The sequence below is a fragment of the Chenopodium album genome, chromosome 8, assembly GCF_948465745.1.
Source record: "Chenopodium album chromosome 8, dcCheAlbu1.1, whole genome shotgun sequence".
Lineage (NCBI taxonomy): Eukaryota > Viridiplantae > Streptophyta > Magnoliopsida > Caryophyllales > Amaranthaceae > Chenopodium > Chenopodium album.
In genome coordinates, this window is record NC_137841.1 from 65,970,731 (window position 1) to 65,980,942 (window position 10,212).

A 10,212-nucleotide genomic window follows, 5' to 3' on the forward strand; every position below is an offset into this window, starting at 1 on the left:
AATTCTAAGTAGATTTGGTATACTCGTTTTATTTAATTTTTTAATATCTAAGAGTTGTGTTGTTATCGAAGTACTTTGAATTCTAAGTAAATTAGATACACTCGCTTTATTTAATTATTAATAATGTTGCATTATTTGATTTTCTATTAAAAAACGGATATGGGCTCGGTATTTAAGCGTCGTATTTTATAAAAATAAAAATAATAAAATACAATGAATGCTTTTTATATATATATATATATAAAATAAAATACAAGTTTTTCCTAGTTACATTAATATTGATAATATTAACCCCTAATTTCTCTGTCTTCCAGCACTGTGCTCAGATATCATTTCACATAATCACATTTACAGCTCATATACCTTCAAAAAAAAATAAAACCTGCACAACAACCTGACTATGTAAAATTGGTCAAATCACAACTCCAAAACAAAAATTACTACAGAGCTAAAGCCCTCTAACTGATAAGGAATCTCATATGTGAGCGATTTAGTGAGACTTGATGTGCTGCTGCACAAGTCCTGAAACAGCAAGCAAAAAAAAATGGTTAGCCCACAAAAAAGATGTATCTCTTCAAGCAACCAACAAAGACAATACAAGGGATCTCTACCTTAACTACTACGCATGAACAGCCGACAACTTTCCTTGCTTTCCCCTCTGAATAAATCTTGCAAAGCTGCAGAAGTATTGGAAAAAAATTAGCATAAATGAGCTTTATTGAAAGGTCATCATTGTGCATATTTCTCAAAAACTCAACAAAGTTGTGGTATATAAAAGAAGAAATCTATGCTTGGATGATATCCAAATTAACTGCTAGCTAATCTAAAGATGAAAGATATCTCTGACATCAAATAACAACGCTCAATCAGAAATTTTAACACTTGTAAAGCATGTGTGAGTTGCAAACAATAATCCCATTACCCATCCAAACAACAAAATAAGGTCAACAAATGAAAATTAACATAAAGAAATTCAATAGTAGAGTAACTTACACCAGCCCACTCGCCTAGGGTCTTGGCGCTTGGAACATTAAGCAAGTTAACGTTGTGCTCAGCACACAGAGCTTTGACCAATTAGACATAGTCAGGTTGGTCACAGTCCTCGGCCAACAGGCAGAGCTCAGCAGCATGCTTCTCAATGACCTTGCTCTCCTCAACATTAATTTAAAAGGCTATGTAAATTTTAAGGAAGTATCTTCCTACTTGCTTGTAGTTGTCCTATACTTCAAACTAACCGGTTAAAGGTTCTCTTTTTTTTTTCTTCCCTCTATCTCTCTATCCTCTAAACTACCTATCTCTTCAGCTTTTCACTCACCTTTTATGATTTTTCAATTTTAGAATACCCTCCCCTGGCATGCCCTCTCTTGAGATAATTTGGTGGGTATAATCTGGTCTCACCTTGTTACACCATCTTTTATATTTTAATACTTGACATATATGGTTTTACATAATTATTAAAAATCTTTTTGAAAAATATAGTTTACCTATTCCTTGATTACATACTAAAGATGGTCCTCTAAACAGTTTTCATTCCTTTTTCCTTCCTTTAAACCACTCGCAATTTTACCTGTTTTATTTCATGTCCCATTTTTTTTTCCCATTTTCTTCCTCCATAGCTTCTAAGTCTCTTCAACAATTAAACACTCAAAATGGTATCTCGAATTGTTTCTCATCTCTTCCTTCCTCTGTTGCCTCTCATTTTAATGCCTATGAAAATTATAGGTCAAAATTGTTCCAATATTACTCATTCATTCCTTTATTAGCCCATGGCCCCATACTATTTCTCTAGGTCTCTTTCTTCCTAATCCTTTGTCTCTATTCTATCCTCTAAAAAGGCATTTAAAATTCCGATGTGAAGTGGTGGAGAATGATGTTGAAAATGGCTAGGGAAAACAGAGTTAGAAAACGATTAAAAGTGAAGGGTGTGGTGAGGAGAGAGAAAAACATGTGGCAAGTACATAACTTGATCGGTCAATAAGTAATTTTATTTTTTTAATTATTCTGATCGCCATCTTTCTAGCTATCCCCTTTTTACTTGTTGAATTTTAATTTTTTTTTAATAGAAAAACTATTAATAAATAAAGACTACATTATTTATTTTTTATATGAAAAAATACTTTATATAAAAAAATCTAGCAAACCCCAAGTCGACCAAGCCACGTACCATTAACTCGTACCCGTACCACGTATCGAAGCGAACCACGAATCTGGTAATAGTGCTCCTGACCCTTTTTCTCTCTCTCGATCCCCTCTCTCTTTCCCGGAATCTCGGCCCTTCTCTAACTTGGGTTCTTCTTTCTCGATGCATGCCTCCATCCATGGTCCTCTCTCGCTCTCTCTCATGTCCCTATTTTTTCTCTCTCCCCCTCACCTTCCCCCTCTTCCCTTCTCTCTCTCTTTCTCTCTCTCCCTCCCTCTCCCTCTTCTTCCAACTCATTCCCAGCCCTTGTTTTTCTCACTTTGTCTCCTGCCCCCCCACCCCCCCCTCTCTCTCTCGGCCCCTTTCCTTTCCCGGTATGCCCTCTTCTCTCCTAGCACTCCCTCTCTTGACTTCCCAATAATGTATGGATAATTTGGTGGGTATAATTTGGTCTCACCTTATTTAAATTCTTTTTGAAAAGTATTGTTAACCTACTCCTTGATTACATACTAAAGATGGTCCCCTAAACAGTTTTCATTCCTTTTTCCTTCCTTTAAACCACTCGCAATTTTACCTGTTTTATTTCATATCCCTTTTTTTTTTTTCCCATTTTCTTCCTCCATAGCTTCTAGGTCTCTTCAACAATTAAACACTCAGTATCTCGAATTGTTTCTCATCTCTTCCTTCCTTTCTCTTTTGCCTCTCATTTTAATGCCTATGAAAATTATAGGTCAAAATTGTTCCCATATCACTCATTCATTCCTTTATTAGCCCATGGCCACATACTATTTCTCTTGGTCTCTTTCTTTCTTTCTAATCCTTTGTCTCTATTCTATCCTCTAAAAGGCATTGAAAATTCCGATGTGAAGTGGTGGAGAATGATGTTGAAAATGGCTAGGGAAAACAGAGTTAGGAAACGATTAAAGTGAAGGGTGTGGTGAGGAGAGAGAAAAACATGTGGCAAGTACATAACTTGACCGGTCAATTAAGTAATTTTATTTTTTTAATTATTTTGATCGCCACCTTTTCTAGCTATCCCTTTTATACTTGTTGAATTTTAATTTTTTTATAGAAAAACTATTAATAAATAAAGACTGCATTATTTATTTTTTATATGAAAAAAATACTTTATATACAAAAATCTAGCAAACCCCAAATCGACCAAGCCACGAACCATTAACTCGTACCCGTACCACGTATCGAAGCGAACCACGAATTTGGTAATAGTGCTCCTGACACATTTTCTCTCTCCCGATATCTCTTTCCCGGAATCCTGCCCTTCTCAATCTTGGGTTCTTCTTTCTCGATGCATGCCTCTATCCATGGTCCTCTCTCGCTCTCTCCCATCCATGTCCCTATTTTTTCTCTCTCTCCCTCACCTTCCCCCTCTTCCCCCCTTTCTCTCTCTCTCTCTCTCTCCCTCTCCCTCTTCTTCCAACTCATTCCCAGCCCTTGTTTTTCTCACTTTGTCTCCTGCCCCCCCCCACCCCTCCTCTCTCTCTCTCGGCCCCTTTCCTTTCCCGGTATGCCCTCTTCTCTCTTGGCACGCCCTCTCTCGACTCCCCAATGTATGGATAATTTGGTGGGTATAATTTGGTCTCACCTTTTTCCATCATCCTTTATATTTTAATACTCGACTTATATGGTTTAATAAAATTATTTAAAATCTTTTTAAAAAGTATTGTTTTCCTACTCCTTGATTACATACTCCCTCCGTCCCCGAAAGAACGACTCTTTTGGGTTGATTTCGCGGGTATTAATAAAGTTAAATAAAAGAAGTAAAAGTATATTGGAAAGATAAATTTAAATGGGATTTACAAAAAAGTAAAGAGAGATAGTAATAAAAGTATATGTAAAAAAAAAATTATATGGGGAAGCTAATTTTGCACAAATATTGTTGCAAATTGGTGGGTATTTTAATGCTAATGGGTCATTCTTTTAGGACTAAAGGTAGGCCAAATGGGTCGTTCTTTCGGGGACGGAGAAGTGTTTAAGCTTCATTAGGTGGGACAACATAAATAGAGAGAAATTTAATAGGAATAAAAAAACAAAACAATAATTTTTATATATACATACATCTAAACAATTTGCATATGCTTATAGTGAAACAGAGCAAAACTATGCTAGATTGCTACAACTCAATATGGTTTAACAAACCAGAGAACAACATTTCAGACCAGAGGATACTACATACATCAAAATATGCAGCTGCATATGAGATATATAAGTGAAGTTTATTCGGTTTCTCAGTCATTTAAGATCCTCACCCCAACAACTAAGCCTTAGACCATGGATACAAGTTTATTAGACACCTTATTGAATTATATGAATAGATTTTGTTTTCCCCAGTGAATGAGAATCACTACAATTCATGTGAATCACTACAAAAGACTTTAAAACATCAAACTAAAAAGATTCTAACAGTATAAAATCAAACAATGATTCATAATGTCACATAACAATAAAGCTAAATTAAGGAAAATAATATGCAAAATTTAAAGAATAAAATTAAACCTGTAGATTAGCAACCCTCTCCCGTGGTTCCAATACATTGTAGCTCTCCACCAAATTTTCAATTTCCTTATTTTGGGCTCGAATATCCGCTGCTTGACTAACGGGAGCCACATCTTGGGTGTCCCTTTCATCCATAGTTGCTGAGTACATGATATTCAATCCTCAATGCACCAAAAGCATCTACAATTTTTTAAAAAAAAATTACAACAAAAAGAGCTTGTAGGCTTTTGTAATTATATATATTTGCAATCTACAATACGTGTTAAACACAGCAATGCATTTGGAAGGCACTGATTATTTTATTTTAAGGCTCAGCATCAGAATTAAGTTCAGAAGTTCATCTTCTGATGTACACCTTTCACATATTTGAACGCACCTCGCTTCCATCATAAATGAGGAATCAAGAGAGCACATATGAAAATTAACAATTCTAATTAAAGCATTTGGTCCCATTCAATATGGTTGTAGGATTATTCACATCAGCTTCAAAGGCTTATTTATTTAACACTGGCTATTTCTTTTAGCTGCCTTAGCTTTCCAAAGCTAAAAGTCATTCTGCTTAACAACATGTAAACTATAGAATTCTTTTTTTGAACCAACTCATTCACCCTAGAGAAGTTGTAACACCGCTATTTTTTAAAAGTACATCTACAGTGACTACAATCAACCAGGTCTGGTATATCAACATCAAAAAAGCGGCAACTTGACATGAAGAATAGCATCTAAATAAACCTTGTTTGCTGCAAGCAAATAAATAGGAATTTGGGGATATCCAAGTTCCATAAGAAACTAATTCCAATAAAACATAAAAATATGCTTCTACGAAGAGATAAACAAGTTTTGAATTATTTTTTAAAAAACATGTCTTACATCATTACCTTATTGCACACTTTATTATAAATAGTTATATACTTATATGTGTCAAACAGAATTTATGGAAATGAGACCCATGTTTCACCACATAAGTCCAAGTTTCATAAATAAACTGTTAGGGATGTTATCTTTGTTTATTAAAAATTTAAAACACACGCCATAGTTCAGCCACGAACGTTATATGTTCAGGATCATTGAAGATATATTTCACAAGAGAGAAAATGACACATTCTATTGTCACATCAGCTCAAAGGAAAAGGGTCCTTCTCTGTGCTATAACGACCGCCTAGACAAAACGGGACAATTTCAAAATCACTTGCTTAAGGAGATCTCTGACAAGAACATAAAAGGAATAAGTATTTGATAGAGAATTCCATAGAATGAGAACACACATGAGAAAAGATCCCAGGGATCATATGTTTCAAATTATGTTCAAGTCACAAGCATAGCAATCAAGAAATGACATCAAATAATTAAGCAAGCTAATGATTTCATCATAGTACTCAAATCTATTAAATTTGAAGCAGCAGAATCTAGAAACAGTGAAACTGAAGAGCTTACATTCCAAACTACAAAAACTGCATTGTCAATAGAAATCCATGCATCAAGTCTGTACCAAACAATAACAGCAACTGAAAAATCATTCCAACAAGATCCATGATAGCCATGCTAGGCAACAGCATGCCCAAATAAAGTATGCAGTACAATTGAGTAATATAGTAGGTTATAAATGCAGCAATGGGTAATATAATCTAATCCATGCGGTTAAACATGACTTTCTGATTTTATAATTGATTTCAATAGTAGTATTTTTTTTTATCCCAAATATCTCTTTTTTAAGGCAAGAAAAATAACCCAGTTCATCCCACAAACATAACCCAATTAATCTCACATTATAACCCAAATTATAGGAAAAGGGCACGAAAAATAAAATCGTACCTCCATAGCTTTTCCTATCCGGGTTTCAAGACAATTAATTAGACCTAAAAAACGATAACAGAAAGCGATATACCCAACATCGGAAACAAACATATGAATAACCAACACCAGAGTAATAAAAATAATCAAATAGCATGATTTTATGTAGAAAGATACAAGGATCATCTCCATTGATAGAATAAAATAGCATGTTTACCTTTAATCAAATGCAGAAGGATCATCTCCATTAATAGATCCTTTAGCTCCCTTAAAATCCAAAAAAAATCAAAAAAAGAATCATCAGCTCTTAATCCTTCATCTTCCATAATACATGAACTTCCCAAATCATTACATATTAACAATAACTCTATAATCAATCAAAATATTACAGATTTTGGCAAAAATTTGTAACCTTTTTGTTCTGCAATATGAATTGATCCTACTAAATACCAATTTCACCCAACTGTCAAATTCAATATAGCATCTTTACATCAACTGGCCAAATTAAATATAATTTGATAAGCATTAATCATTTAAAACAAATAGTTCACCCATTCATTTCTATAAAATTACATTGAAAGTTCATGAAACACATATGAGCAGAAAGTAAACCTTATAGAACGCTGATGCTTAATCGAATTTCAAGCAAAGGTCCAATCAAAACAATAGAAACAGGGAACATAAAGCAGATTCCATTAGCCAGAAAGCATGAATATGCATATATTATTTCAGGAAAAACATCAAATTAATCACGATTAAGAGCTAGGTTATGATCAGTTAAAAAAAAAAAAAATCAAATTATGACATACCTCGCAAGTTCGAGTCTCATCGTTACCCACTTACCAAAAATAGCAAATAATCCCTCTATCAAGTATTTTCTAACTTGCTCATTGTTTTAAGTCTTCTAAGAATCCTAACACTGTAACATTCCATCATTAATATTAATACTTACTCCGAGTTTTTTTTTTCAATGTTCGCAACATATCCTCTTGGCACGGATACTAATAATTAAATTAAGTAAACAGGCAATAAGAAAATTCAGAAGAAACAAAAAAAACCTGGGGATCATCGACAGCAAAAGGAACCGGAGAAGCAGTATGAAAAACACCATGACACCCAGAAATAGCAGAATCAAAAGAACCCTCTTCCATTAAATTTGCTTTAAATAGGTGTAGTCTTTCTTTTGCACCTTCTAACCCCAACAAATGTTCAACCTTTTTCTGATCATCTGACAAAACAATGGAATTCTTAAATAGCATTTTCCAAAAGTAAACTATAAATATGCCCTTGTATTAAAACATCTAATAACTTATCAACAGAGAGGGTGACCACTTACTAATAAGTTAATCATTGCAAAGTTCAAACAATCAAAAAGGGGAAAAATATACAAGGAAACACAAGAAGATAGTGTATAGCGAGATTTCATGAGGAAAAGTGTATCCGGCATTGCTGCTATATATGACAATTGTTTAGAGGTTCATTCAGATGATCACCCAACTGAAGGATAAAAACACAGCCTTGAATCCTAGCCAGGGTAATTGCTTAGATGAGTTTTAGTCATAATCTGACATAGCATGAACATCAGTGTAGCTGTCCATGTATGGTAGTAGCACCATTCCTTCAAGAATTTGATGGATGCTCTTTAAATTAGTACGTACTGACCAATTATACTATAAATAGTTTAGAATCAACAGATTAAACAGTACTTAATATGAAATTAAACTAAATCTCTTCGCCACAAAGTCAAAATTTAGGATTAGAGTGGGAAGCGATAAGCACCACGGCTAATATTTAAAGGAAATTTATCATCTTGAGCCATAACAAAAGTCATACCATCACCAGAATAATTGAACTGGTCAAAATGAGGGAATATTTTGAACGAGAAACTTGTACAAAATGAAGCCGGCCATATTTGTATAGGTTTATGGTACAATACTCTATCAACTGACATATACCCCGATGTCTTTGACGAGCTATTCGACGACACCAGGGGACTCAAGTTTCAATTGTCAAGAATAGAGGACTCAGTCCACTTTTTCAGCCAGCAGCAATAGCAATTTCCTTTTTAAAAAAAAAAAAAAAAAAAAAATCCAGCTTTACCAACAAAGTATTCAAGTTCACACAATCAAGCGGTTCAATGGCTGGAAAGGGTTCGGGTTCATTACCCCCGACATCAGCGATTCAACTTCCCAATTGGAAGATCTCTTCGTTCACCAGACTTCCATCCGATTCGACGGATTTCGCACAAAACCAGCAATTAAGCAGAAAATTCACAAAATAAAATAGAAAATCTGTACAAATCTTCAACTTCCCAAAAAATGCCATATAATTTCAAGAGGTAAAAGTGAAACTTATAACTACTCACATGAATATACTTGCCAAAAATAATACAAAAGAGCAATCTAACCTGGAAGAAAAATATTAAGGAGGTAACGAGAGAAATTGTTTTTGCCACTCTTCTTAATTAGAACTGCAGATGAATACAACAGATGGCAGCGATCAGGCAAAACCTTTTGCTATTCAGAATTGAAATCTCTATGCTTGGTGATGAGGTCTTTCATGTTGAAGCAAAATTCAACATTCTTTCATGAGAGCAGATTGGAGAATGAAGAGAGAGAAAATGAAGTGAGAAAGGAAAGATGGACTCCATCTGATGGAGTGATAGTGAGAAAGACTGGTTCAAAGGAGAGAGAAAGAAAATCGAAGAATTGAATGGTGGAGCATGAAAAGGGGAAAAAGCAGGACTGAAACAAGACCAAGAAGACAAAGTGCTGAAATCAAGCATGAAGGGCATTTTCGAAAATAAAAAAATAGCTTGAGGGTATAAACGGAAGCACACTGTAGATTTCAAATAGTAACACAACTTCTGGTTCTTAAAAGGGTAAGGATTTGTTCTTGGGTACTCTATGAGTAGTTAGGACTCAGGTGTTAAATTTTAGTTTTGAGTTTGGATTTTGCTCAAGTCCAATGCAACGTACATTTATACTTAGTATTGTTGTTAAGTCTAATATGATCATCTAATATAAAGTTTGATAGCTTGAACCCAATGTAAAAATCCAAAATAATAAAATACGGAGTAGCTTTTTTTTTTCCCCTCTCTTTGTATATTGGTCCAGGGGCTTTATTTTTTATTTTTTATTTTTTATATTTTAATACTCTGTAATTAAACCCAATGTAAGAAGAGCTGAGTTATCCAATGCAGGCAAGCTTTAGCTCAGCTTAATTCAACTCAACAATAAAAAGAAATACAGTAAATCATTAAACTGATACTCATTAGATGCAGAGCATATAACATTATTAGGATGCACCATAGCAGAATCTCACCAGAAAAGTGGTATCTTCTCTTCTAACAAGTAACAATAAACCTTTAAGGTAGGTTAGGATTGATAAGAGAAATACTCACACCTCCTTTCCTTCAAATATAGAATATACATCCAGAGCCTAAGCACAAAGGCATTCTACTCCCTTTAAAAAACATGTACCTTGAAAAATTGCATCTTTTAAAGTTGTGGACTCTCATTTTACGCTCTTAATCCCAAAATTATAATTGAAATTTAGATGTCATTTGTATCTCATAACAACGAATCTAATAGCAATGTTGAAAGCCACCTTTGTAAAATTCTACAATCCCCAAAATCAAAACCAAAGTACAATCTAAAGATCATAAATAAAAATCCTAAAAAATCTTATAGGGAAAAAATTAAAGTACCTTTTGATCGGATTTGTGGTAGCGCTTAAGTGGACAAACCACAAAGTCACTGACAAAT

General features: G+C 34.2%; 1 protein-coding gene across 10 annotated transcripts; it reads right to left on the minus strand.

Moving 5' to 3' along the window:
- Positions 1-201: 201 nt before the first annotated feature.
- On the minus strand, positions 202-9,158 carry LOC145642024 (uncharacterized). 10 transcript variants are annotated; one of them, XM_081693089.1, is made up of 7 exons: positions 7,504-9,158; positions 7,289-7,364; positions 6,663-6,712; positions 6,089-6,137; positions 4,655-4,834; positions 612-677; positions 202-522 (listed from the first exon to the last, which is right to left on the minus strand). In XM_081693089.1, the coding sequence occupies exons 5-7, from the start codon at positions 4,802-4,804 to the stop codon at positions 418-420; spliced, it is 321 nt and encodes a 106-aa protein (XP_081549215.1). In that variant the 5' UTR covers positions 4,805-4,834; positions 6,089-6,137; positions 6,663-6,712; positions 7,289-7,364; positions 7,504-9,158; the 3' UTR covers positions 202-417. The 10 variants fall into 10 exon arrangements, with proteins under 10 accessions (XP_081549215.1, XP_081549212.1, XP_081549210.1 ...); XM_081693086.1 differs by having other exon boundaries at positions 7,255-7,364; XM_081693084.1 differs by lacking the exon at positions 6,089-6,137 and having other exon boundaries at positions 6,663-7,364; positions 7,504-7,673; positions 8,853-9,158.
- Between the last annotated feature and the right edge of the window lie 1,054 nt (positions 9,159-10,212).

Excerpts from the sequence above, each read along its gene's own strand:
- LOC145642024 (XM_081693084.1), bottom strand. The coding sequence starts at position 4,804 with ATGTACTCAGCAACTATGGATGAAAGGGACACCCAAGATGTGGCTCCC. Across the intron at positions 678-4,654 it reads AGAGGGTTGCTAATCTACAG|CTTTGCAAGATTTATTCAGA; the intron begins GTTTAATTTTAT and ends ATACTTCTGCAG. Across the intron at positions 523-611 it reads GTTCATGCGTAGTAGTTAAG|GACTTGTGCAGCAGCACATC; the intron begins GTAGAGATCCCT and ends TTGCTGTTTCAG.